The 27,512-nt window shown below is 43.5% G+C and overlaps 2 protein-coding genes across 5 annotated transcripts; one reads left to right on the top strand and one right to left on the bottom strand.

Moving 5' to 3' along the window:
- Positions 1 to 814: 814 nt before the first annotated feature.
- Positions 815 to 8,118, bottom strand: pbdc1 (polysaccharide biosynthesis domain containing 1). The gene is made up of 6 exons (XM_030724002.1): positions 7,989 to 8,118; positions 2,306 to 2,371; positions 2,014 to 2,073; positions 1,656 to 1,796; positions 1,451 to 1,562; positions 815 to 1,315 (listed from the first exon to the last, which is right to left on the bottom strand). The coding sequence occupies exons 1-6, from the start codon at positions 8,016 to 8,018 to the stop codon at positions 1,224 to 1,226; spliced, it is 501 nt and encodes a 166-aa protein (XP_030579862.1). The 5' UTR covers positions 8,019 to 8,118; the 3' UTR covers positions 815 to 1,223.
- A 1,862-nt stretch (positions 8,119 to 9,980) lies between these two features.
- On the top strand, positions 9,981 to 27,425 carry dmtn (dematin actin binding protein). Of its 4 annotated transcripts, XM_030724048.1 has the most exons (17): positions 9,981 to 10,171; positions 16,562 to 16,612; positions 17,252 to 17,332; positions 17,770 to 17,913; positions 19,447 to 19,491; positions 20,765 to 20,873; positions 21,333 to 21,377; positions 21,457 to 21,591; positions 21,724 to 21,821; positions 21,913 to 22,018; positions 22,105 to 22,160; positions 23,628 to 23,673; positions 23,894 to 23,901; positions 24,933 to 24,998; positions 25,459 to 25,539; positions 25,944 to 26,053; positions 26,286 to 27,425. In XM_030724048.1, exons 2-17 carry the CDS (start codon positions 16,604 to 16,606, stop codon positions 26,287 to 26,289), a joined length of 1,143 nt encoding a protein of 380 aa, XP_030579908.1. In that variant the 5' UTR covers positions 9,981 to 10,171; positions 16,562 to 16,603; the 3' UTR covers positions 26,290 to 27,425. The 4 variants fall into 4 exon arrangements, with proteins under 4 accessions (XP_030579908.1, XP_030579906.1, XP_030579909.1 ...); XM_030724046.1 differs by having other exon boundaries at positions 9,982 to 10,171; positions 25,944 to 27,425; XM_030724049.1 differs by lacking the exon at positions 24,933 to 24,998 and having other exon boundaries at positions 9,982 to 10,171; positions 25,944 to 27,425.
- Positions 27,426 to 27,512: the final 87 nt, after the last annotated feature.

The following is a 27,512-nucleotide window of genomic DNA, read 5'->3' as shown; positions in this document are numbered from 1 at the left end:
TAGGGTCGTTGGCTCATTTTGATATCAATGTCGCTCCTTCTTACAAAGAAATCTTTAGAAGGTGATTCTTCCTGTTTCCTTCCTAAATGCACAAACTTGTAAAGCAGAAATGAAGCTGCACTTTGTTTCTGGCCTACAGATGTGAAGAGACTGCAGTCCTGTAAAAACTGGGTCCAGCCCTGATCCAGCAGCTTGGAGAACCTCCCTCAGACTAACAGTCTGTCACATCACTGTGGAGGATTTTGGTCCTCTCCTGGAAAGACTGTGTTAACACACCTGAATGCTGCAGAGCAGCAAAGTGCAGAAACTTCTGCTTTTATAGAGGCGCTCACACTGACTGATCAGTTAATCAATGCATTTGATCAGCAGCTCCTGAGCCTCTGAATACCTATGGAAGCAGTGAGGGTGGACTTAGTTTTTCCACAGGACCGTGTATCCTCAGACAGTTCAGTGTGACTGTTAGGGTACCACCAAAATAATAAAGCTGTTTTTCACTATTTAAGAAATAATTATGCCGTTAATTAGTTTTGCAACTAATCCAAGAGCTGTAAGCACCTCTATAAGATTTCAGTCAGTATATATGCCAAGGACTTTTATTGTGAAAGGAAGAATGTGGTGCATGCGCACTCACTGATCCAAAAATAAGTCTGAACTCAAAAGTCTTAAAAACAGCAAATCATCTCTCAAACTGTGTCTGAACAGGAAGTGCTGTTTCGCGGCCGCCCCCCCCCCCCCCCCCCCCCCCCCCCCCCCCCCCCCCCCCGAGCAGACAAACATTTTTGGGGTAAAACTGAAAGTTTGCTGAATACAGTGATTGCAGGTGAGATGCAGCTCAGGTTTTATTTGTTCAGGCAGAAACGTTTCTCTTTTCTGTTATTACAAAATAAAGTAACCACTTATGACTGGCACAGAAAACTTTACAGTAAATACAAAATCAGGCGGGTTTGCAGCTGAAATGCATCCAGATTTATGTAAACGTGACATCGATTTCAAATGTTCAGGAACTGAAGAGGACCTTCAGACAGGTCAGTCAGCGACGAAGGTCTCGGTGCAGCTCTGGTTTGTAGAGACGGTTCTGATCCCATTCCGACGTTTTAACGTCAGACACTAAAACAAGCACGGATGGAAACTTTGACTTTTCCAGAATAATGGGCGAAGCCTCGGAGGCCCTTGGCTTCACTCGGGTGAAGGTCTGCGGGCTGGACCGGGTTCCTTACTGGAGATTAGCTCTTTGAACTTTTGGACCTGAACACAGCATCGTTGTAACCCTCTCTGTTCCTGGCAATCTCGATGGCAAAGAACTGAACCCTGGTGGCTGAAAACCAGAGAAAAAGGAAGCAGTCAGGAATCACCCTCACGGGTTCTTCATAAACTCGGTGTGTCCACAGGAGGAGGGAACGCCGAAGCTCAGGGTTTCATGTGTCAAACACTTCATTCGTCCTGAACTTACCAAATATGGTGTTTTCCTCTGTGTAGTCCTTCTCGCAGTCCAGACGCAGCAGCGTGCCGTAGTTGAAGTCTTCGACGAGTCCTTCGAACTGGTTACAGAACGGCCGCCACCTCTGAAACCAGAAAACAAACGTCCTGTGGGAACCACCACATTTATAATTCTGGGAACGATGAAACACCGATGGCGGTGGCGCGCACTAACTGACCTCTTTGGACTCTTCAGACTTGAGGTCGTCGGCTTGGAGCAGCTTCACGTCGAGATCTTTGAAGGTTTCCCTGAAGCTCGAGTAGATTCTGTCATCCAGCTTCGTCAGCTTCAGGAACTTTGGATCCACGGATGAAATGAGCTAAAGCCAGAACAGGATCGGGTCAAAGGTTCAGAGCATGCTACTGAAGTCGTGTGATCTGCGGTCTGCTGAGGGCTGATTAAAACTAAACATGATTAATAAAACTAATAACTAAAACACATAAAATCAAAGTCATAAACTGCGTAAAGAAATGGTTGAAATGAAATCATAACGAGCTCTATTAGCGTGAGTGCTGATCAGCAGCAGACGGACTTACGTTGAAGTAAACCTCTGCGTGGTTGTAGGCCTTCATCGCCCACATGACCTCCAGCCGCGGCTGAAAGGAGACACACAGGTTTGGATTCAGCACAACAATCCAACACATCCACACAAAAACCCACAGAGCTGCCGCGTGTCGCACTCCTGCGGGAACGCTCCAGTTTGTATCCGGAGTGTCCGAGCAGCCGTGAGGCGTCCACACCTCTGAGGGTTTCATATTTACTGTGAGGCCTGAAACCCTCTGAGGACACACGCTGATGAAGAGGATGAAGATGAAGCTGTAAACTTACATCATTCCCATAAGCCTCTGCAGGCAAAGACAGAGCATGTGCAGCTGCTGCGGCTCCCTCTGCGCCCTGAAAACACACAAACAGACACACAACGTCACACACTGATGTGCACCGTTATCCTCATGGTCTGTCAGACTGTCATCGAACACACAGAGCAATAAAGCTTGTTTGAATCATCAGCAGGAACACCTGAGCAGATTTGAGGTTGCCACTCACAGGTGGACCACAGGTAACGTTCTGTGCTGGAAACTTTAATAATAAAACAAATGAAAATCCCATTTCCAGCTGTTCTGTGTGTACGGAGGTCCATCTGTGCCACAATTAAAGCACAATTTAAAAAGTCTAAGTCGTGACTTCACAAATCAGAACTACGAGATGAGAATCTGCTTCAAAATCATTGCTCTGAATCTTATTTTTGTAGTTTTCATTTATCTTTATTACTGTATAAAACATCCCTGATTTAATTTCACATTTTAAAGTTTTTGACTGAAATTTGGAAATGTTGCCTCATAATTCAAATTATCTTTGTCTTTTTTTTAAAACTTATGTCAGACTCTTTACATCAAAATATTTTATCTGCAGTTTTGGTCAATTTTACATCTCTGAAAATAAAAACTCTGATTGTGAATTCTAAAATGTCCAAGTTTTTAAAATGTTGAATTTTATTTCAACTTTTGACTACATCATTGAATATTATTTGGTCAAATTTTTTGTCATAATGTTTGTTTTTATCACCTTAATCTTATATAAACAAATCTAAACATCACATTATTCAGATTTTCTCTACACTGTAAACCCAAATTTTCTTTTACATAATAAGTCAAGCTATTATTACTAATCTTTTCATTATTTTGCAAAAGGCGGGACCATTACTAAACAAAATGTGAACTGTAAACTACTCAAAGCGAGTATTTGCTGTACTAATGGTTCTGAGTGGAGACAACTCTCATTTACATGTTTTTACCAGTTTTGGGACGGGGCTTGTCAGTGCACACCTGACTGGTGAGCCAGTAGGTAGCAGTAATGCACCTTTAAGTTGTTTGCCAACTCGAAGAAGAAGAAGTTTCTTCTGACTGTTGTCTGCATGTGAAGAAGTGGGGGAAATCAGCGTTAGCGTCTTATGGTAAGTGCACAAATTTGAATCCGTTATCATAATAGTTGTATTCGCTGGGTAAAATAACATTTTCGGGGTGCTCATGTTAACTGTAATCTTTCACTGCAGTGTCAACTGCGTCATTTTGCCCAACATTATAGCTAGTCTATCATATTTGTTAATCTTTTGGGACTGAATGGATTAGTAGTTAATGCCTGCAGCGTACAAAAGGCGACTTGCCTCGCACAGATAGCTAATGCTATCAGCAATTGGTAACGTTAGCTTTCTGTTGCGTAAAAAATAATTTACCACATGCTTTATTTTTTTGTAACTTATACAGTGAACACGCAAAGCAAGGGCTGTTGCTGTGTTAGCTCGTTCATTTCTGGTTTTTTCTACCACCACATTTGATTTGTGCGGATGCCGCGAGGGGGCAAGAGGATGTTTTTTTTTTTCTTTTGCATTCCCTCGCAAAAGTTGAAACGTGACGTCGCGCGTAAGCTCCAGCTCCTCAGCTCCAGCTCCTCATCTCCCTACTGGAGGGCAAAAAAACTCCTCACCAACGATGACTGCCGTTACTTTTAGCTGTCAAGTTGTCAACATGACGCGCTCAATGTACGCGTGATATATAAAAGAAAAAGGAACGCAGTGTTTTGCTATTAATTATCAACACTATGACAACTAGAAAACAAGGTCCAAGGGTATTATATTTCACAAGTCAGTAAAAAGTTTTGATTAAAAAAATACTGAGGCAGAGGGAAGTAGGTCAATTATGCTAGCTTGACTTTGACAACCTTAACGGAATTCGGCGAGTTTCGGTTCAATTAAAAAAGTATATAAGGTGACTCACACACCCACTCTGACAGATCATTAGTAGAGCAGGTTTTTTAATTAGCTAGTCAACCACATCATTTCAGGTGACCACTTATTAATCATTGCAAAATAAACATCAAGCCTGAAAACATAAAGGGACTGAATGTTCTGTTCTTTGTGTGAGAAACGTGTTTTTGGTGTTGAATCTGGTTCTATTCCCCAAAGTATTGCGAGGTAATGCAATAGAAATAAAAATTGAGCCATGTCTCCTCACAGGCTCTCTAGATTTGGTCGTTACTTGAACAAATTTATGTTTCAGTCTAATTTTTTTCTACAATACAGGTTATGGAGATTCTATTTCTATTTACTGTACTAACTGTGGGTTTTTTTTTTTAACTTGGAATTAAACACTAAAACATATTTTCTGTTTTACAGGTGGCTATCCAACATGCTGTGGAGCTGTAAATATTGTGAGGTACGCATAACTATTCTGTATTGTCATTTGCTCTCCAGTTGTACAGCACACTAATTTCTTTTTCTGTTTTTTAAAGATTTGTTTGGAATTCAAAAGGATTGTGGGAAAAGACCTGCTGCAGGAATTGTATTCTGCTCTTGACGATCACACTACCCATCTTATGGAAATTTTTAGAGCCAAGAGGGGCAACGTGGGTGACCGTTTGGCACAGCTTTTGCAGCAAATGCAGGTAATACCGGGAGCAGAAAACAAAGCACAAATTTTCTGTGTCTATGAGAGACTTTTTCTTTTAACGTATTCTCTATCCATTTTCTGTCTTACAGTCACTGGATCCCACTGAAAAAAGAACAGTCATACTAAGAGGGCTTCCTCATCTACTCGGAGACAATCCCACTGAGTTCTTCAAATCTAGTTTTGTAAGTATTCATTTTGTTTGTAATGAGCAGCTTTTATAATTTGATATTTATTGTATAATTTGCACAAACCAAAATTGACAAGCAGTCTATAGTAAGTACAATACATAAACGAGCTTATTATTCTGGATAGACTTCTACAACACCTTTTCTGCATCCACTATACTTCAAGTTCTAATCAAAATATTCAGTTATTAGAATAGAAATAATATGTTGGAGTTTTACCAGAGCACAGAATCTGCCGGTCAAAGATAGAAGTGTGCGTCTGAAAGTCTAGCTGTAAGCTCGTTTTTGTAATACTTGTTTTTCTGCTTCATGACATTGTCAGTGTCATAATGCAGTTTAGATATTATTTTAACCTTTTTCCTGTAGCAACATATCCCTGTTTTTTTTTTTTTCCCTTTACATTGTGTGTTTTCATTTTTTGGACCCCTGATAGTGCATGAGATACGTTGGAATGAAGGAAAGGCTCTGTAAGGGTTTATTTGAACAGGACAGGAGCCTTTTTAGAGTTTTATTTTAATAACATGATCCTGTGTAATGTTTATATGACTTCTTAAGCACTCACTTGATCTGAAAATCTAATACCAATTACCATTTCTCTCAAATAAACCAACCTGTGCGGAAAGGTGGATGAAGTGAGTGAGCAGTTTGCCCACTGTCTGCTGAATAGGATATACAATCTCAAGTAACCCTGACTAACCCTGTGTTTATGTGCAGTGATGACTGTGACGGTCCCATATTAAATAATATTATGTATAAACAAGTAATTTAAAAGTTTTCCAGTGTCAGTCAAATAGTGACCGAATGGACCAAGAAGATCCCTCAAATATTCCGTAAACCAATATTGATTTTGCAATGTTTAATGTTAGAAAATTTGAAACGCTTGACCAAGTAGTAGCTATCATGTCAGAATAAATTGCATTTCATATAATTCCTGTTCTATCATTCTTCATGGCACTCTGTTGTAGTTCAGTAATTTTATTCACTAGTAATAGTTGTATTTCTGGCAATCATCTTTTGTTTATTTTTAGGATGGTGATGAGTCCTTTGGCCAAATGGACGTTGGGATGTTGTTGGTGAATCCTGAAGGTGTCTCTCCCCCAACATCAGATCTTCACCCGGCGAGCCTGAAAATTGTCATTGAGGGTGAAGTTGTTGTGGAAAAGCTGAAGAACCTGCCAGAAGCTGTGGGTCTCCTTTTTGGGCTCACATATGGACTCCACCTAAACTACCCAAAGAAAATCAGAAATACCCTCCTGTTCATTCAACAGGTATTTTTTCATTTGGGAAGTACTGAGTTGAAGCCGAGAATTCAGACACTGAAAAATCAACTACTTGTGTAAGTGGTGCAGGGTTTTTATTTTTGGTTAGATGGAAAAAGTTATTTTTTTCTCATTCTTATTTAGCAGCAAGAAGTTTGTTTTTAAAGCTGAAGTTAAGTTTGTAGCTATCTTTAAAATACAAACATAATTCATTAAAATGTGAACAATTGTTGTAATGTATGGGTTGGTTAAGTTTACAGACTGAAAAACTGTCATACAGAAACTTTTCTGTTCATTATTACTTGTTTTAATTGTTTTGTGCCACCATGCTAGTTAATTTATTTTAGTCTAATCATTAAGGATTCAAAATAAAAGAGCTATACAAAGTAGGGATGCTCATTCTTCTTAGGCAATTTACCTGTTTCTGTCGAAGCCATTCAAAGGTTCCATGCTAGGCTTTTGACAAGATTAATGAATGATAAATGCTACCTCAGTTCATAATGTTATGCAAGCATGTTCCCCTTTGTACAAGATTAAAAATTTTTAAATTTCACACTGATTCCAAAGTAAAGCACTTTAAACTGATTTAGTTTTGTATTAATGTTTAAAATGTTACACACATTGAAATGTTTACGCATATTTACATGTTTAAAATGTTACTGTTGCACTATTTTACAATAAATTTATGAAAAATAAATTGAATTGTCATTTTTATGTGGAGAACAACAGGTAATATACAATTTTTGTGAAATATAAATTAAACAAATTGATTATGATTACAATTTCCATTTAATAATTCTAACTGATAAACATGAGTAATGATTACTGATACACATGATCAGTGGTTAAGTTAATTACTTGTAAGCATTAGTTTTAAAACATTGAATTCTTTAGTAATGGATTATCTTGGACACAAGACTTTATGTAAAGAGAGCTTGATTTTTTTTAGTTTTTGATTTTGTAAAAACTAGATATCCCAGTGCAATCACTTACCACGTGCGGCTTTAGTAATGATTACTAATTTGGGTTTACAGTGTACTTTTTTAAGTCAGAATATGAAAATTTTTCATATTCTGTCTTTTAATCGCAATCATTTTAATTGTATTTTTTTTTTTAATAACAATGAATGATCACGCTGCTCCCAGTCTGAGTTTCCACATGGATCACATGACCCATGAACCGCCCTCTCAATGTGAGCACGCTCAGAGCTGCAGCAGAGAGCCCGGCTCCCCAGAGAACACGGATAACCTCCTGAGCAAGTTTAAACTTTTAGTTTATAAACACAAATCAGCTGATCAGCCTGGCTTCCGGACCCACGCTGACCACGTGACTGCGTCAGAGCCGCACGTGGTAAGCGGCGCCCAGACTACGGTTTCTGTTGCGCGCAGCATTTTAGACCTCAACTCAGAGGTCACACGGGGTCAAAGGTCAGAGCTCATCGCCCTCTCTGCGCGTGTAATTCTCTCAGCTAGCCGCCTTTAGCAGTTAGCTAGCCACCGCGTGCTGCGTCGGTAACAGCGTGTCTCAGCCGTGTTTCGGCCTTAAAGCGACTCACAGACACACACAGTCACAGACAGTCACACACAATCACAGACAGACGCGCGCCCGCAGGTTAAAGTCCTACCAGAGCGGCCAGTCCATCGTCCGACGCCATGTCTTCCCACCGAAGATCGTCTATAGTGCGAAGACGGACCCCTGCGACAGCCCATACGCATGCGTCGTGCCGTTGGTGGGAACGGTAGCTCAGCGGTAGCGGAGTGACTCATCTATAATTTTTAAAATCTCTGATGTCACCTTTGACACCATGTGACGTCATGTCATTTAAAGGGCCAGAGGCGCGATTAAATGCGCTAAAATCATTTTTAATTAAATTAAATTCACAGAAACATTGACTTTAACGTGTTTTTATGTGCATCCAAGTAGGGTAAAAGATAAAAATACATTTTAAATAAATATAATGAAAAATGATCAACTGCCTTCAAATAATATAAAATTTAAATGTAAATATTAAATTAAACAAAAAATATAGAATACATGTAATAATTAAATATTGAATGACACATGTATACCTGTATATGTATGTGTGTGTGTATATATATGTGTGTATATATATATATTAGGGGTGGGAATCGATTAAAAAAATTAATTAATTAGGAGCTTTGTAATTAATTAATTGAAATTAATGGCATTTTAATCACATTTAAATATTTAACATAATAAATATTAATTTAAGTTTGGTTGATGAATAAATCAATATACATAAGCTTGAACTTTAAAATTTAGTTTATTTTCCCACCAGTCTACTACACAGACCAACGAAGGGTGGAAGTGCTCCTGTGATAAGCAAACTCCTGAAATTAAAGTTAAGCATCATAACTGGATAGTTTTATTCAACATTAATGTCTCACTTGTTATAGTTGGAAATTAATCATTCTCTCAGCTGTATTCCTTGATGTTGAAATGTGTCATGCTTGTTTTAACAGCTTATTTTGAATAAAATAATTAAAATTAAACCACAAAAAGGAGAAAAAGTTTGTTCTCCGTTTAACCAGCTGCTTTACACAGCTGTGCTTCACACTCACGGTTGCTAGGCGACATGAGCTACGCAGAGGTGAGGGCAGGTAACATTAGCCGCTCACTTCCGGCCTTTGCGGTCTTCGTGGGCTGTGAAGGGGCCGGGTCCTTCGAACGATGCGGCCCCTGGATTTTTGACATCGTGTGTCGATATAATCTGTATGCCTGGAACTCGTGCACTGAGAAACGTTCCACAGTGCAAAGTGCGATTAAGATGCGTTAAATTTTTTAATTCGTTATTTTCCCCGTAATTAATTAATCGTAATTAACGCGTTAAAGCCCCACCCCTAATATATATATATATATATATATATATGTAACCTCGGTTATGGTGTTTTGTCTTTGTGAGTATTGAATATGAACATGATACTGATATTTAAGTCAGCTCACAGCAGTGGGTTATATCACACCACCAGGTGAACAGTTGGACTTCTGATCTAAAAATGCTATTTAATTCATTAAAAAATCTACATCTTCTGTAATGAAAAAATACAAATAATGAATAAAAGGTGGGACTGGCTTTACATTATTATTATTATTATTATTATTATTATTATTATTATTATTATTATTATTATTATTATTATTATTATTATTATTATTATTGTTGTTGTTGTTGTTGGCAGAAATGGACTTCCATAGATGGTGATACCTCATGAAAATATAACGAAGCTTTAATGTAATCAGAATATTTCAGTATGAAAACTGATCATTTAGATGTTTGGTTTTATTTGTGTGTGTGTGTGTGTGTGTGTGTGTGTTTGTTTTTTGTTTTGTTTTTTTGTTCGTTTGTTTTTGTTTGTTTTGGTGAATTTGGTGTTTTTCTGGATGTTTCTGATGTTTCGGAGCTTGCAGCTGGGTGCAGCTGCAGGTCTGGAGGCTCTGGGATGTTTTCAGTGTCGGGTTCTCGGTGCAGGAGCTTCTCGGGTTCCTTCAGCTCCTGTTTTTATGCTTTTTGAACGCGGGCATCACAAACACACTTCCTCCCCCCGCAGAGCTCCACAGTGGACCGGCCCGAGCAACAGGAAAACATCCTCCTCCTTCTTCTCCTCCTCCTGGGGTCACAGCAGCCCCCAGCCCGGGCTTCAAAAGCAGCCAGCCGCCACCTCCGCCTCTTCCTCCCTCCACCCTTCCTCCTCCTCCTCCTCCTCCTCCTCCTGTGGCGCTGTGAGGAAGGAGCGCCTCTCTGCTCTGCTCTCCTGGATGCGTTCAGCCTGATTCTCGTGTTTGCAGGTAGGATCTTCCTCTTTTTTTACGGGATCTGTCGCTTCTGTTTCTGTTTTTATCGCGTCGCCGCAGACGCACTTGTCTCCTCCTCACCCTCCTCTTCCTCCTCGTAATGAAGCCTCAGACAGGCCACATGAGCGCCGCAGCGCCTTCATCCTCCCCGCTCTTCCTCAGCGCTCCTTCGGTCAGAATAAAAACGCGTTTTCAGGTGTTTTCAGGTGTTTTTCGGGCCTCCTCGCGGCTCCTGTTTCCTCTGAGAGGAGGAGGGGGGTCTGAAGCCTTCATCATAAAGACGCGCTCGGCAGAATTTCTGTGACCTATAAAATGTTCGGAAATCAGGAACAAAAACAGAAGCAGCCGTTTAAACCTTCAGTTTCCTGTGAGGGGAGATAAGCAGCAGATATCACTAGGAGGCCAACGTGTGACCAGTGTGACCAGTATGACTGTTTCAGTCTCCGAAGTGTCAGAAAATACTGAAGCTGCGTGTTGGTGTTGGTGGGGGGGCAGGAGGAGGTGCTGAAGCTCCCAGTTTAAACCAGATTAAAGGAAGCAGGAAGCTGCTGAGCTCAGAGGCTTCATGGCTCTCTTACAGCTCTAAAAATTGTACTGTGGCCCAGTTATTGCTCCAAAAGTCACGATGGAGAGTCACTTTGGGGTCTGTGGGCCAGATGTGCAGCACACCTGACCCCTAGCCCCAAAGAGGCGGAGCTTACACTGAAACAGCAGACTCTCTGGACCTGGTCTGGATGGCTGTCAGTGCTCAGAGATGGTCTGTGAGGTGGCTGTGGCCCACCTGCAGCTTTCATTACTGTTAAAATAATAAAAATGCACATTAATGTTCTCCAAAGCCTATCAAAGCAGCTGAAGGAGGCAGCAGATTATTGACTCTTTCACCTGAAACGTGGGGATTTTATTGGTGATTAAATGTGATCAATTAAAGTGATCAGTGAGAGGTTTCCTTGCAGCTGTGCAGAGTCCAAACACAGACCATCTCATCAAGAAGCTGGTCTGTGTTTGGACCTGCAGCTTTCTGGAAGTCATTTTGTGATAAATATTTGAAATATTGATTAATCTGCTGATCGGTTTCCAAAGTCCAAACACTTTCAAACAACAGATTAAAACACATAAATAAATAATAAGCTACGAGAAAGGAGATGAGATCTTAGATGTAGACATTACCAGTGACTGGACTTGAACCCCAGTCAGCATCTCCAGAGCACGGAGGTCAAAGTTCAGGGTTCAGCTTCAGCTCCATCAAACCGACCTCGGCGGCTCCTGAAGTGGCTGCTCTGCTGCTGCTGACAGTTTGGAGGCGTTTGAGGGCATCAGCAGGTTATGGACTTTGATTTGATGATGTGAACCTAACACGAGTTTTCATGAAGTGACTCATCATTTCAGCTGCTTCCTGCCTCCAAAACCAGCTTCCAGTTTCTGTTTTCCAGCTTCCATGAAGCTGAGCCTGTTTGGCTTTCTGTGGATTTTTTAACAGTTAACACATGAATGTGTCTGACGTGCTGGAGACTAACTGTCAGATTCAGCCCTGAAATCAAACTCTAAGCCTGTTTCCGGCCTCCGTGCAGCCGGGATGTGGATGGGAAGCAGACCCGCTGCCTGGATCCGCCCCATCGCCTGTAAAGTGTGTTTAAATGTGTGTGCGCTCAGACTAATGGCAGATAAAAGCTCTCAGTGATAAGACGATCGGCCACAGAGAGCACTCAGACTGCTGTCAGTCGCTCAGCAGAGTGAAGTAACCGAGTACTTTTACTCAGCACGCCGCTGTAACTGCCGCTTCAGCTTCCTGTGCGTCACACTAACTGCAGCCAGCTCAGCAGAGACCAAGTTTAAACCACCACCTGCTGAGGAGGTAAAACCAAACTTTATTCGTAAAGCAGCTGTTACACAGCAGAATGTGCTTCATAGACCAGCTGATCACACAGATCCATTCATGATGTTTTCCTGAGAACATCGAGATGATTCAATTCAGTTTTATTTATATATTCATAACAAACTGTCGCCTCAAGGCGCTTTGTATTGTGGGTAAAGACCCTACAATAATACAGAGAAAACCCAACAGTCAAAACGACCCCCTATGAGCAGCACTTGGTGACAGTGGGAAGGAAAAACTCCCTTTAACAGGAAGAAACCTCCAGCAGAACCAGGCTCAGGGAGGGGGGGTCATCTGCTGAGGGGGGAGACAGAGATTAATAATAACTAATGATTAAATACAGAGTGGAGTATAAACAAAGTAAATAAGGAGAATGAAAAGAAACAGTGCATCATGTGAACCCCCCAGCAGACTAGGCCTATAGCAGCGTAACTAAGGGATGGTTCAGGGTCACCTGATCCAGCCCTAACTATAAGCTTGATCATAAAGGAAAGTTTTAAGCCTAATCTTAAAAATAGAGAGGGTGTCTGTCTCCTGAATCCAAGCTGGGAGCTGGTTCCACAGAAGAGGGGCCTGAAAGCTGAAGGCTCTGCCTCCCATTCTACTCTTAAGTATCCTAGGAACCACAAGTAAGCCAGCAGTCTGAGAGTGAAGTGCTCTGTTGGGGTGATATGGTACTATGAGGTCTTTGAGATAAGATGGGGCCTGATACCTCCTCATTTCTCTATTTTCACTTTGATCTGTATTAGTGAAGAATGAGGGTGGCTTTCACGATGGTGAAGAACCTCCAACGTTCCTGGATCCAGATCCAGACCAGCTCCAAAGGTTCCAAGCTGGGCGAATTCCACCCAAAACTGAACCCATCACCGAACCTTCTTGGAGGAAGAGCAAAACTTTACAACATGATGAAGTGAAAACAAAGCAGGAGGGGTGCAAAAAGAATAATTCATCAACAGTCAGGCGGCGCTCTGATGTTTCATGTTTAAAGCTTTCACTTCCATCTGCTCACAGTCCTCCAGCTTCATCCAACCTTCAACCATATTATAAAAGGTCAAGACTGAAGAGCTTCATCATCACTTTGCAATCATACCAGGAAACTGGCACGTTTGAGTCCACTTTAAAAGCTCAGGAAAACTTGTTAAATTGTTGTCTTGGTCGGTGTGCAGGCTCTTCACATTATTACATGTTATTTCTTTTTGTAATAGGTACAGTTTCTCCAATATTCTCCAATATTATTATTAAACATGAGCGTATTAATACAGTGAAAGGAAGTAAATAACCTAAAGAAATGCTGGATGAAACTGAAACTTAAAACACAATGAGTTTGAGTTACATCGTATCAGGAGTATCAGATAAAGCTGGGTGTCATCAGCATAAATAAAAAACAGTGACAGGAAACCACAGGATTCAGTTTATTGGGAGATAAACTGGGAGAAGGTCATGTGATTAATGAGCCAGATTTACCCTCCTACAGAGTGAAGGGGGCATCAGGGTAAGAGGAGAGGTGGATGAACTGATGCTCCCATCATGTCTTGTGCCTGCTGTACCAGCTTGTGGGGGCAGGGTTATAATCTGAGGTTGGTCAGGTCAGAGGTCAGCTGATCAGTGGATTTTAAACTGTCTCCCAAGTAGAAAGCTTCAGGAGACTCCAATTTGTTCATGTAAATGGGGAGTCTTCTCCACACACTAAGGTTAATTATGGAGTTCCACAGGGTTCTGTGCTAGGACCAATTTTATTTACATTATACATGCTTCCCTTAGGCAGTATTATTAGAAAGCATTGCATCAATTTTCATTGTTATGCAGATGATACTCAGCTTTACCTATCAATGAAGCCAGATGACACACATCAATTAGTTAAACTGCAGGAATGTCTTAAAGACATTAAGGCCTGGATGACCTCTAATTTCCTGCTTCTAAATTCAGATCAAACTGAAGTTCTTGTTCTCGGCCCCACAAATCTTAGAAACATGGTGTCTAACCAGATACTTACTCTGGATGGCATTACTTTGGCCTCCAGTAACACTGTGAGAAATCTTGGAGTCATTTTTGACCAGGATATGTCCTTCAATGCACATATTAAACAAATATGTAGGACCGCTTTTTTGTATTTGTGCAATATTTCTAAAATTATAAACATCCTTTCTCAGAGTGATGCTAAAAAGCTAATTCATGCATTTATTACTTCTAGGCTGGACTATTGTAATTCATTATTATCAGGCTGTCCTAAAAGCTTCCTGAAAAGCCTTCAGCTGATCCAAAATGCTGCAGCTAGAGTACTGACAGGGACTAGAAAGAGAGAGCAGATTTCTCCCATATTGGCTTCTCTTCATTGGCTCCCTGTTAAATCTAGAATAGAATTTAAAATCCTTCTCCTCACCTACAAGGTCTTGAATAATCAGGCCCCATCTTATCTCAAAGACCTCATAGTACCATATCACCCCAACAGAGCACTTCTCTCTCAGACTGCTGGCTTACTTGTGGTTCCTAGGATACTTAAGAGTAGAATGGGAGGCAGAGCCTTCAGCTTTCAGGCCCCTCTTCTGTGGAACCAGCTCCCAGCTTGGATTCAGGAGACAGACACCCTCTCTATTTTTAAGATTAGGCTTAAAACTTTCCTTTATGATCAAGCTTATAGTTAGGGCTGGATCAGGTGACCCTGAACCATCCCTTAGTTATGCTGCTATAGGCCTAGTCTGCTGGGGGGTTCCCATGATGCACTGTTTCTCATTCACCTTATTTACTTTGTTTATACTTCACTCTGTATTTAATCATTAGTTATTATTAATCTCTGTCTCCCCCCTCAGCAGATGACCCCCCCTCCCTGAGCCTGGTTCTGCTGGAGGTTTCTTCCTGTTAAAGGGAGTTTTTCCTTCCCACTGTCACCAAGTGCTGCTCATAGGGGGTCGACTTATTGTTGGGTTTTCTCTGTATTATTGTAGGGTCTTTACCAACAATATAAATCACCTTGAGGCGACTGTTTGTGGTGATTTGGCGCTATATAAATACAATTGAAACAAAGCCACAGTGAATGTGTGCCGCCATCAAACCAGTAGAAACTGTTTCAGTCCCTCTGAGTTTGGGGCTGGTTTTAATGCAGATCTGATGTTAACGAGCTCGTTGGGTTTCATCCCTTTGGACAGAAACAGGTTGTTTTGCTCCTGGTATCTTCTCAGCCTTTATGGATGTTTAAACATTCATTGAGGTGTTTTAACCTCCATTAGCCACTAAAGACCTGTTGGTGAATCTGATGATATTTCTGGATAATATTTGGATCTTCTGGTTGAAAGGGGAGCCAAGCCAAGCACCTGCCACATAAATCAGACAGATATTTGCCTGATGAAATGTTGAAATGTCAGACAGATCGGGTTCAGCTGAGGTCGGGCACCATGGATGTGTCCTCGGGCTGATCTGGTGTCAGATTTTCTGTTAGGACAGCAGTGGAGGAGGGAGTGAAGCTGCTCTGCTGATTCTCTGAGGACGAGTGTAACCACAGCAGCCGTTAAGCAGCGGCTGGGCGTCGCCCGGCTGGGTGAGCTGATAAACAGCAGAGGGGAGGGGGAGAAAGGGAGGATGAAGAGATGAAAGATGGTGGTAGTAGTAGTGGTGGTGGTGGTGGTGGGGGGGTCCACAGGAAGGATGGAGGATATCCTCTCCCAGCCTTCGACTCTCGTGTTTTTTAGGTAGAAGGTGTGTTCCCTGTGAGCAGGTCTGCAGCCGCCCCGCCCCCTGCAGCCATCCCTGAGGAGCCTCTGATGCTCCAGCTTGTTTTACACTTGGTCTGCTCATTCCCAGCAGGCTGAGCGTCTCAGAAAGGACTGTTTGTTCTCAGGAGGGATTGAAATAAAACCACCTCTGAGCTGGAAACAACACCTTCATTACTGGATCATCAGGACATCTCCCATCCTGACAAAGAGCGGCAGTAGAAATCCTGGGAATCTGGGAAGATGCAGCTTGGAAATCTTCTTTTTTTTTTTTTTTTTTTTTATGACCGGACAAACTCTGAGTTTAAAACCTGTAATCAAGCCGCTTTTGTGATTTTGCTCACTCACAGCTACCAGCAGCAGGAAGGACTCACAAATCTGACTATAGGTTGGCTTTAAGTCACCACGGCAACCCCAGCATCATCACTTTACTGAAGACACCAAACAGAAACTAAAACCACAAAACTTCAGTTTGATTCAGTTTTATTACAGCACCAAGTCCTCGAGTGCTTTCTGCTGTAATGATCCAGGTAAAGACAGTCAGAAAAATGAAAACAATAAAATTAATAAATGCAAACTGAAAAGTAAAAACCAGAAAAACTAAACAATAGAACAAACAACACAAATTAGATTAAAAAAAATGCATCAGAATTAAAATAAAGATTTAACTTGAATGAAATGAAATGTCATTAATTTTGTCTTCCCTCTGACCCGGGATCAGCGGAGTCATTCCCGAGCTCGCTCTGACTCCGACGTCGTCCTCAGATGAGATATCGTGTAGATGCTGACTCTGTTTTCTCTCCACAGCTGCTCGAAACCAGTCGGACGGACGTTTGTGTCTCTGCAGCCATGCAGAAGGTAATCACTCTGCTGGAGCTCCATCAGCGACAGGTGGAGGACACACGTGCACTTAGACATAAAGCACGAGTTTGGGTATCAAACCCTGTTGCAGAGGGATCCTGTAGTTACGCTGACGCCTCAGTTAGCAGTGTTTTTAGAGAGCAGACTTCTCCAGAAGTTCGTTAAAGTCGGACTGTTCTCACCACCAGCTTCGTGCTTTAGTTCAGAGCAGCTTTGCATGATTCACAGGTCCTCAGTTATCTTATTCCAGCCTCCATTGGAAACAAGCTCCTGTTTCCCCGCCCACTTTCTTCTGATTGGTCAGCTTCTGGAAGCCTGCTGAGGGGCAGGACCCAGAGTCTGTAATCAGTAGAAATGTTCAGTATTCAGAACAGTCTGAAGTTTTTGGCTCTGAAACAAAGCATTTACCACAGGATGGTCACGTTTTTGTTCTGCAGCACCTCAGAGCCCGCTCTTCTAGCTGCATTACTGCCACCCTCTGGTCACAGAGCTGCATTACAAACAAAATAAAGCTGACGATGAGAAATATTTGCATAAACTGTCAGACCCTTCTTAAAGTCAGATTCTGAGTTTGTGTTCTTTGTCCCGGTGTTAATGAAGTGTTTTCACCTCCTGATTGTCTCGGCTGTCCGGCAGGTGGAGGGACGGCTAACTCCGGTCAACCTGCCCTCCTCCAGGGGCCCGAGCACCCCGGGGTCTCCAGCCACCGGCGTCGTGGTAAACCTACACCTGCTCACAGACGCTGAAATATGATCACGTTCATTTTTTACTCATTTACATCTACTGGAGTGATTTTATCATATTTATTTATTTTATCAAGATTTTATACTTTTAACAAAGGTGCTTCTTCACCACAAGGTGGCAGCGTTTTAGTGTTAAAGTCCTTTGAGTTTAGTTTTGTTGAATTTTGAGCTCTAATCAGACTGATTATAGTTTTGTATGTTTGTTTTTATTGTTCCACAGAGGATTTTCTTGTTTGAGTTTAGAAACTTTTGAATCTTTGTAGCGTGGAAGCAGTGGACCGACTAAAGTCCTAATTTCACCTCACACGTGTTTGAGGCACATTTTCTATCCGGCAGCTTTAGTTACATTGCAGTTTATTTTAAATCAAAAACACGCCTTTACTAAAATGACAGTCGTGCGGTTTCCTTCAGGCCCGTCTCAATGACCAGGTGGTGGGCTACAGAGACCTGGCGGCGCTGCCCAGAGATAAAGCCATCCTGCAGGTGGAGCGACCAGACCTGATGACCTACCAGCCCCACCTGAGCTTCTCCCCGCTCGACCCGCCGCGCAGAGAGGTACGCACACACTAGGGTTTAATATTTTTCCCGAAAATGACATGAATCAAATCCCGGGAAATGACGAGCCATTTCCCGGGAATCCCGGGAAAAAGTTTATTTATTTTTTTATTTTAATTAGGCCTTCTGTAGCCTGTGTCGGCCTTAACCTATTCTGATATTGTAGATGTAGCTTTCCAGCTATGTCCTGTTATGCCCAGTAGGGGGCAACGTCGGCTTGATTAATGCAATAAAACCTACATCTGGACATTCGAGTGCTCGAGCTATGCGGTGTTGTGTCGTTCCTCAACACTCCCTTAACAAATATAATTCGAATATTCCTCCATTGTACATGGAATTATACCAAGATATTTTACAACTGCTGGTGCAAAACAATACGGTTCATCTCCACAGCATTGATAAAGGCTCAGCCACGCTGTCGTGGCGACATCTGTTGCGCTATATCTCCACCAGTGGAACGCTGTAATAGTCATTGAAAAGTGAACTACCGTACTACACTATAATATGGCATAACACAGGGCCTTGAGTAATGCACTACGACTTGGTCATTGCCATTCTGGCAACAGCAAATTTATAACACCGTGTCTGAGGGTTAAAGTAGGTTCGCTGTGAATCGTCTTTTGAAAAACTGGCCAATCCTTATAGCCTAAAAAATATACATTTTACTCAACTCCATTTTAAAAGCGAAATATGTTAAGTAATCTATTTCATGATAATTTCTTCACCCATTAGGCCCACATCCTAATTCATGGTTGTTAGTAAGCGGCTGCAAACGAGGAAAAGAAACACTCGAAGTTAAACAGATATTTCTTTATTGTTCAGGGCAGGCATATTTTATGGGCTATATAATGCAATATAACAATATATAATATAAAATTATATAATACAAAATACCTTAGGGTAAACACATTGCCTACGATTTCAACAAATTAAAGAGGAAAAAAGTACAACTGTGTAATACCTCTATTAAAACGCTTGAGATGAAGGCTGAAGCCTTAAACGGAGGCTGAACGTGCCTGAAATGAAGAGTAATGCTTTTCGCATTAAACGAACCCTTCTCTCAATATTTCCTTATATTTAACATCCTGAAGCTTTCTTTTCTTTCTGAAAGTCAAATCGACGCATGCGACTTTTTTCCTGGTTTCCCGTCTAACGTTTCCCGGGAAACGGGAAATGGTTCTGATCGCATTTCCCGGGAATCCCGGATCCCGGGATTAAACCCTAGCACACACAGGACGCCAAAGTACGGTCTGTCAGAGCGACGCTGCTCGTTGTGACGTTCTAAAAAGACCTGAAAATAAATAAACAGCACAAACCTCAGAGCTTTGGGATCTGCTTAAAAAGGATTCAAGGACCACAGACGTGAAAACATCATTGTGCTTTAAAGATCACATTTTCATTATTTCATTAGTGGTTATAGTCATTCGTTCCACTTTCATAAAGAGTGTGAGCTGTGAAGCAGAGCTGTGGTTTATGAAATTCCTGCAGCTTCACCCGATCCAGATTTAATTGTTCGCATCTGTTTCTCTGCAGCGCTCTCTGTCTCCTCCACCCACGTCTCCAACCACGTCTCCTGAGGTAAGAGATCCATGAATACTGGTGGGAATAACTCGGGTTCATTTATTTGTTTCCGTCCCTGCTTCAGGCCACGGGGGGAATAAACTGTACCTAATAATCTGGCACTGCTCATGTTTTTAACACCTGTTAATTCAGCATAAACGAACATTTGACTGTTCTTTGTGAACGTCCAGACAGGAAATAAACCCGTTAAAGGAGCAGCAGAAACAGAGGAAGACCTCAGAGGAGGTTCATGGGTGTAGTGAAGGAGGACATGCAGAGGGAGGGGCAGATGGAGGCAGGGGAGCTGCTGTGGCGCCCCCTAAAGGAGCAGCTGGAAGCAGCAGCAGCTAGTTTCAAGCATGTGTTAGGGATTATTTTTTACTCAGTGAATAAAGGACAAATGTTTAAAGGTAATAAACAGTGGATCAACCAACCTGTTTACCTGACACATGCTGTTTGTTTTGTGAATGATGGTCATTTGTAGAGTCGGTGAGGAGCTGATCCGGGTGCAGTTTCACAGACTCAGGGCTTCATTATAACTGACAGGTGGCACCGAACACACTGCTGATAAAAATAGTCTAATAACTAACCTGTTGTTGTTGTCAGGTTAGTGTGGAGCTGAGCTGGAATCTCTCTGTATTAAACTCGACCTTTAACACCGGTGATAACTGCGCCCTCAAACACAAGCTCAAATCAGTGGTCACAGCAAATGTTGACCTTCCAGAAACCACGACCTCGGTTTGTCCTCCATGTTCTCGTCCAGTCCATCGCTTTGAATCGCTGCTTTGTCTTCATCGTGGTGCTGAAAGCGTGACGCTGGGAGAACAGAAGGACCTCTGTTCAGAAGCTGCCCTTCAGTCAGAGCGTGAGGGGCAAAAATAAAATATGACCTCCGTTTCTGGATTTAAAGGAGGGGACATTTCCATGTTTTTACTTTAATTAGTTAAAAACCCGTTTACAGTTACAGAGCCAAACTTATCTGTAAATAAAAGATGGACGTAGCCTCACCCAAGGCTTTGTGGACTCAACATTTTGAAGCCACAACATCAGATCTTTGCTGTAAGCAAACACAGTCCAGAGGTCCAGAAGCCTAGCAGGCAGCTAGCAGCTACAGCCGCCTGTGTCACCATCCACCTGTCTGTCAAAGAGGCCACGCCCCTTAGTGGCTTCATTTTACAGGCCTGGAGGCTGCTACTTGGTTTAGAGAAAGTTATTACAGTCTGCAGTTTGGAGAAGAGGAGCATGTCTCCTGTCAGGCCATTAAAGGCTTAACGAGATTGTTTGTTTCCAGGTGAAGGGTCGCAGGGCAGGAAGTGAGAGTGGTTCTCCTGGAGGATCCACGCTGCAGCTTCAGGCTGGACGCAAGATCAGCACCAGCCTGCAACATTTCCACCGACCAGGTAACACGCACACACACTGAGGGCTGCCAGGACCCATTTACCTGAACTGAACCCGACTCAAACCTGAACCTGAACATCAGTCCAAACCCTGAAGAGCATTCAGCCATAACCGCGTGTGCGCCGCATCTATAATTGTGTGTGTTTCTGATGCATTTCTGGCTCCTCCCATTACATTTGGAGGCCCATAAATGGTGTTAACATCACCAGTGCCCTGTCTCCATTTCTGACCCTTCATCATCACTTTGGCTGAGTTTGTGTGTTTGGGTTGTTTTAGTCATTTTTTAGGCTTTATCCAGAATATTGAAGCTTCTTCTGAGATTCAGACTTGACCCAGAGATGCTGCTGTTGGGACATCTCCTGGCAGAGCCTTCAGTAACAACAAGCTGCAAACAGAAACTCAGAGGAAGCATCGCACATTTAAATGTCAGGAATTTATTAATTTTCTTTGCATTTTTTCAGATAATGGGACCAACATCTACAGGAAACCTCCCATCTACAAACAGGGTGAGCGCTGCTCTTCTTCCTCAGTGTTTGTGTGTCTGTCACTGCATCGTCACTCAGCAGCTTCACACTGTCTCTCCAGATGTTCACAAACACGGCGAAGGCAGTGGCGTCATTCAGTCTGCAAAGTTTCCGGCGGCTCAGCCTCCAGATCCCAACCAGCCCTCCAAGATCGAGACGGAGTACTGGCCCTGCCCGCCCTCGCTGGCCACCATGGGTAACACACACACACACACACACACACACACACACACACACACACACACACACACACACACACACACACACACACACACCTGTGCTGCGAACGCTCAGGTGACAGGTTAACTTTAAGGCTGAACCCCTGCAGAGATCGAGTGGAGGAAGAAGAAGGAACTGCAGGAGGAAGACGAGTTTGAAGACCTGACAGAAGAAGCGAAGACGCTGCAGGAGCAGGAGCTGGAGAAGGTTCGTTACGCCGCCGCGTTTTTAATTTCAGTTCAGATTCAAATTTTACCTGAAAATCTGACGGAAGTGCTGCATGATTATGGTGAATCAGATCAAGTCCAACCTGGGCCGTCTGATCCTGAAGGAGGAGAAGGAGAAAGCCGTTAACTTCAGGAGGAAGACGCAGTCGCTGCCCGACAGAACGCACATGCACGGCAGTAAGAGCGCCCGTCCATCTCCGCCACCGCCTCACATTCCCCACAAATCCCTCCTCACGTCTCTCACTGTCCTCTCCCACCTGCAGGTTTGTCAGCAGGTGCATCCAAGTCTCCTTCACGCTCAGCATCAGGCTTGACCAGAGTAAGTGCTCACACCTGACACCGCTGCAGAGCGAGACTCCGAAATGGGACATAAAATAGACTTAAACTGGACTTAGGCTAGACTTAAACTGGACATAAAATAGGCTTAAACTGGACCTAAGCTAGACTTAAACTGGACTTAAGCTAGACTTAAACTGGACACAAAATAGGCTTAAACTGAACTTAAGCTAGACTTAAACTCAACTTTTTAAACATTTCTTGAACACTTTTTGTAGCTGATATTTGAAAATGAAAAATGTTCCTGACTCTTGGCTTCCTGACAGCAACTGACAGCAAAGTGAATTAGGCTGCGTCCATACAGGAAGGTTAATTATTACCCCGTCACATGTTGGCTCTCTCCGATGTTGCTTCAGTCACTCTTCAGCGACTTTCTTTGGTCCTAGTCGAGTCACTTGCTGTGTGGACGCCGCTGAGCTCGTGGGTCATGATCACAGACGGATTATCCGGAAACCTCGGGGCGGTTTTCTGAGGTTTTCTCCTTCCGGCAGCAGAAATACGGAATCAACTTCTTTGCTCAAGTAAAAGTGGGGAAGCGCAGGCTCTGAAATGTAAGAACGTAAAAGCAGCTGTTTGGAGGACATTTCTACCAGCTGTTTCTGTGCAAAGCTAACTAAACCTCATGCTATATTAATGTAATAATAAAATAATATCAGTACAAATCTAAACAGGAAAGTGAGCACAGTCACGAGCTATCTTGGCTGATTTCCATCCCCTACACTGACAGTATGTAACTGTGACCATGAACACCACAGCTGCTCTGCACCAGTCCAACACAGAGCTTTACTGTAGTAGTTAGTGTACCTCAGTTTGTTTTGCAGGATGAAAAAACTTTCCAGGATATCAGATGTGACTGATCAGTCCTTACCATTAAATCCAACCTCTCTGCTTCCGCTTTCTCCATGTTGAACACAGCAGCTGGACCTTCAGCTCAGACACACTGTGTGACAAACTGCACACAAACAGTTTGTGCGTTTGCTGATATTTGTTGAGTTGATAAAAACACTGCATTTGAAATTAGTGATGTGAAATAATAACTCCCCTCTCAAACCTAACGAGCAGAGTAGAAAGTACAGGTGTTTTGTAAAACTGTAGGGAGGAAAAGTAAAAAGTAGTCAGGAAAAACAAATACTCGAGTACTGATACCTGAAATTCTACTTAAGTACAGTAACAAAGGAGTCAAACTGGCCACTGTCGCCTTTGGTGGGAGATTAGTGAACACACGGGGCGGTTGCTGTGGCTGCAGAAAGCCTTCTGATCCTACAGAAACAACTCTGTGACCTCTGACCTCTGGAAACACGTTCCTGTTTGTCATGTTTCCAAATAGACTGATTGGCTGTCGCTCCTCTGGAGGCTTCAAAAACCAGCAGGTGGTGTCACGGTGGCTCCGCCCATCGTTTACCCGTCTGTGGTGCACGTTTAACCCTAAAAGGCTGCTTGTGTGTTTCAGATGCAGTCGGCAGAGTTTTCCACAGATGGAGATAAAGGACGGCCAGGTACGAGTCCACCTTTCTCATCATGTTAGAGAAAACGTGAAAAGCTTAAGATGAGCCGTTTAATCTGAGGGTAGCGCTCACAGATGATCGGTCACATGACCCTAATGCACTGAATGACCTGATATTAACTTTAAAGCACTTCATACAGCCTGAGTTTGCACACCAGTGTCGTCACTCTGTACTGATCTCTGATCTTCTGTCCTGCCTTCCTGTGTTTCAGCTGCTCAGGTAAGCATGTTGTGTGTGTGTGTGTGTGTGTGTGTGTGTGTGTGTGTGTGTGTGTGTGTGTGTGTGTGTGTGTGTGTGTGTGTGTGTGTGTATATGCATGAGCTGTGTAACCTGCACCAGCTCCTCCTGCACAGTCCTGACAGCACGTTACTGAACCCAGGTCAGCATCCCTTGTTGGGGAAATTAGCTACATGGGGGCCTCTGCTGGCCAACAGAGGAACTGCAGCCTTTGGTGTCAGATTTCTGCTTTTTTGTATAACTTGATCAGCTCCTCCTCACCTCAGTGGACCACTAACCGCTCACTAACCCCGCCCTCCTATTTTCTTTAGTCTCACTTTCTCCCTTGTTGTAATAGTTCTTAGAAAATATGAATCCAGACTGCAGGGATGTGATTCGGGTCTGTTTATGCAGTAAATGGAACCAAACTGAAGCCACAGGTGGGCCTAAGCCAGCCTACCATCACCAGCTGGTGTTTACATGGGTTACAGGAGGAGTTTGGTGGCCCTGGCTGTCACGGCACACCTGATACCTGGCCTGTGTAATGTGGATATGAGTGTGAACTGTCAGGGCCAAGCAATGTGAATTTGTGGGGTCAGAGGTCACAGAAACACCAGTGTTAGGCTGAGGCTGCAGGTTCCACCTTTTGGATTGTAGATGAAGATCTGAAGGAACGGCTCCTCCTGCAGACTTTAACTTTAGTGGCTTCACTGACATATTTTTCATGGAGGAAAGCTTCAACAAGTCTGTTTCTGCTCTGCTCCCCGTCGCTGTATTTGCATGCATCACACGTCTGACTGCAGCTGCACGTCTCCGTCAGGGTTAAAGGCGGACTTTTGGTTTGCTGTGAGTCTTTAAAAATACTTTTCCTGAGTATGAAGCTGCAGCTCCAGAGAAACCACAGATCCACCTTTGTCCTGTGTGTCGTGTCAAAAATGCGTCTTGTCGCCTCCTTCGGTGTTTGTCACGGTCTTCCTGCTCCTCCGGCTGCAGAATCTGAGCGTCTCCGGTGTGTTTTAAATGTGTCTGTGCAGAACGGAGAGGCTCGGCGGGAGCGCATGGACAGAGGAAACTCTCTGCCGAGCATCCTGGAGCAGAAGGTGAGGCGGGAATCTGACACGCAGCTCAAAGATGATCCTTCCTGCTCGCTTCCAGCTCCACGCTCTGATTCTCGGGCTCTTGTAGAGCAGCTTTGCATGATTCCCAGCTCAGAATAATCCTTTTGGATCTTGTAGCAGCTTCTGTTTGTGAGGCACAGCCAATCAGAAGAAAGCTGTCTCGGAGGGGGAGGAGCTAAAAAGGCTTGTTTCAGACCGGATGAACTGAGGGGCTGCATGGAGACAAAGAGGGATTATTTTGCACTGGGAATCATGCAAAGCTGCTCAGGTGGAGTCCAGGAAAAGACCTGCTTCAGTCACTCTGATTATTGATTTGATGACCTTTGCACCTTCTTTCTGACTTTTTAAACTCTGCTGTAAACATTTTTATACTCACCTGTTACTAACCTGTTCTCACTGCCGTGCCCCCCCCCCCTCCCCGACCCCCCGTTTCTCCGCTCAGATCTACCCATACGAAGCACTGGTTGTGACCCACAGAGGGCGCTGTAAGCTGCCTCCAGGAGTGGACCGCACTCGGCTTGAGGTGAGCGTTACAGGAAGTGGGATGCTGAGCTGGGTTAGCTTCCTGTCCTCTAACAGGAGATTTAAAAGTCTGACGTTCGTCCTCGTCTGACAGCGAGGGGACAAAATCAGATTTTAAGGTTTAGTCTCGACTTTTTCAGGTTTTTCGATCTGAGTTCATTTCTCTGAAGGTGTCAGGTTTCAGGCCCAGTTTGACCTGTTCCTGGGTAGGACTGCTTTTCAGTCTAATAGGTCACTGGTTTCCCAGTTTGACCGTCTTTGAAGCAGGACTGGTTTTTTATCCCAGGTGAATAGGTGTGGTTTGGTTTTCTCAGGTAGGACTGGTTTCAGTGCCTCTGACTGGTTTTACTGGTGGTTTAACGTGGAGCATGTTTGATAAATGTAACTTCTTCTTCTCCCCGTCAGAGGCACCTGTCCCCGGAGGAGTTCGAGCAGGTGTTCGGGATGCCGATGGCCGAGTTTGAGCGCCTCTCGTTGTGGAAACGAAATGAACTGAAGAAGAAAGCCTCGCTTTTCTAACAGGAAGTGACCTCATTCCCCCAAAATACTTGATGACGCTTTTAAAGTAGGAGGAGAACAAAATAAAAACAAAAGATGCCATAAAATCAAATATCCAATCAGCAAACACACAGATTCATCTCAGTAGTCCAACATGTCCTCCATCGTACTAACCAATCAGGATGCTCGCCGGCCCACGTGGATCAGAGCGCGTAATGACGGCCGGTCCTGGTTAACCCTTTACTGCGACTAACATTAACTGATGCACTGACACTCATATTTACCTGCCGCACCTATAATCACCACTGCTTACAGATCATCACCATCATGGGATCTCTGCAGCTTGGTTCCCCACACACGGATCAGCTCTGAGTCCGGTTCGGCTCTAATCCGCGTCTGGGGAACGCCGACTGGGCTGACCTTCAGAGGTCGGCTCCTCCCTCACGTCATCTTTGGGCTTCACTCGGGTTTTCTGCTAACATGAAGCTGCTTCACTTTCATCCTTTGATTTAGAAAATTAAATGTGGGCTGCAGCTCCTACATCTTCATAGTCACATCAAGGTTCAGGTCCAGGAGAGTTTAGAAGGATTTAGGAAAAGAGCGGAGATGCCCAGGACTCCCTCTCTCTGCCTCCCCCAGCTCCAGCTCTCCCAGGGGGGCCCTGACGTGTTCAGAAGCCCCCTGAGAGTCTGGAGGGACTGGCTCCACCAAGTCCTGGGTCCCCCTGAAGGTCAAACCTCAGATTCAGGAGTACAGAGCTTTTTGGAGGTTCAGCACATGATTAAAGTTGACCTCTGACCTGTGGGAGGATGCTTCAGAGCTTCCTCTGATAAAAGAAGATCAGAGTTTAGAGGTCTTCAGAGTATCTGGAGCAGCTCTGAGTGCAGCTGCAGAAACTTTAGAAACATTTCTAAAGAAACTGCCCTCGTTTTGCTGCCTCAGCCTGGTTGTAGTTCACATTGTGGTCCAGCAGAGGACGCTCTCACACAGTGTGACGGGGCTGTGGAGGTGACCTCACCCTGCGGTTCCTGGTCCTCCTGCAGCTTCATGATAGCGGTCAGAGCCTGAGCACCACCCGCAGTCCTCATGTTGAACAGCTGATTGTGATCTATTAATGAAGCAGCTTTTATTTATTGATGATTGTATTTTTTTATTTGCTACTGTGAAGCATTTTATTTTGAAAATATTCTTGGCTGTGAAGTTTTCCTTTTTTGATATTACTCCACCTCAGTGCACCATCACTTCCTGAGTTCAGACCACACACCTGCACTTCCTGCTAACCCACCTGGTGTCACCTGTGCTGGATCTCCATCCGTGTCTCACGCTTCTGTAACACGTCCGTCCCTCGCAGTCCTGTCGATGTAACAGAGTCAAATAAACCGAACAAACACTGGCCTCTCGTGTCTTCTTTAACACCTCAGCTGCAGCTTTTCACCTCAACAGGTACCTCCATCACTACATCACACAGCTTCCAGG

This window comes from Archocentrus centrarchus, unplaced genomic scaffold (assembly GCF_007364275.1).
Source record: "Archocentrus centrarchus isolate MPI-CPG fArcCen1 unplaced genomic scaffold, fArcCen1 scaffold_30_ctg1, whole genome shotgun sequence".
NCBI classification, from domain to species: Eukaryota; Metazoa; Chordata; class Actinopteri; order Cichliformes; family Cichlidae; genus Archocentrus; species Archocentrus centrarchus.
This window is presented reverse-complemented; position numbering and strand designations above follow the sequence as displayed.

Coding starts and splice junctions, on each gene's coding strand:
- dmtn (XM_030724048.1), top strand. Junction 20,874..21,332: donor GCAACATTTCCACCGACCAG/GTAACACGCACA, acceptor GCATTTTTTCAG/ATAATGGGACCAACATCTAC. Junction 21,592..21,723: donor GCCCTCGCTGGCCACCATGG/GTAACACACACA, acceptor GAACCCCTGCAG/AGATCGAGTGGAGGAAGAAG.
- pbdc1 (XM_030724002.1), bottom strand. CDS start 8,018: ATGGCGTCGGACGATGGACTGGCCGCTCTG. Junction 2,372..7,988: donor ACGATGGACTGGCCGCTCTG/GTAGGACTTTAA, acceptor GTGTGTTTTCAG/GGCGCAGAGGGAGCCGCAGC. Junction 1,316..1,450: donor AGAGGAAAACACCATATTTG/GTAAGTTCAGGA, acceptor TCTGGTTTTCAG/CCACCAGGGTTCAGTTCTTT.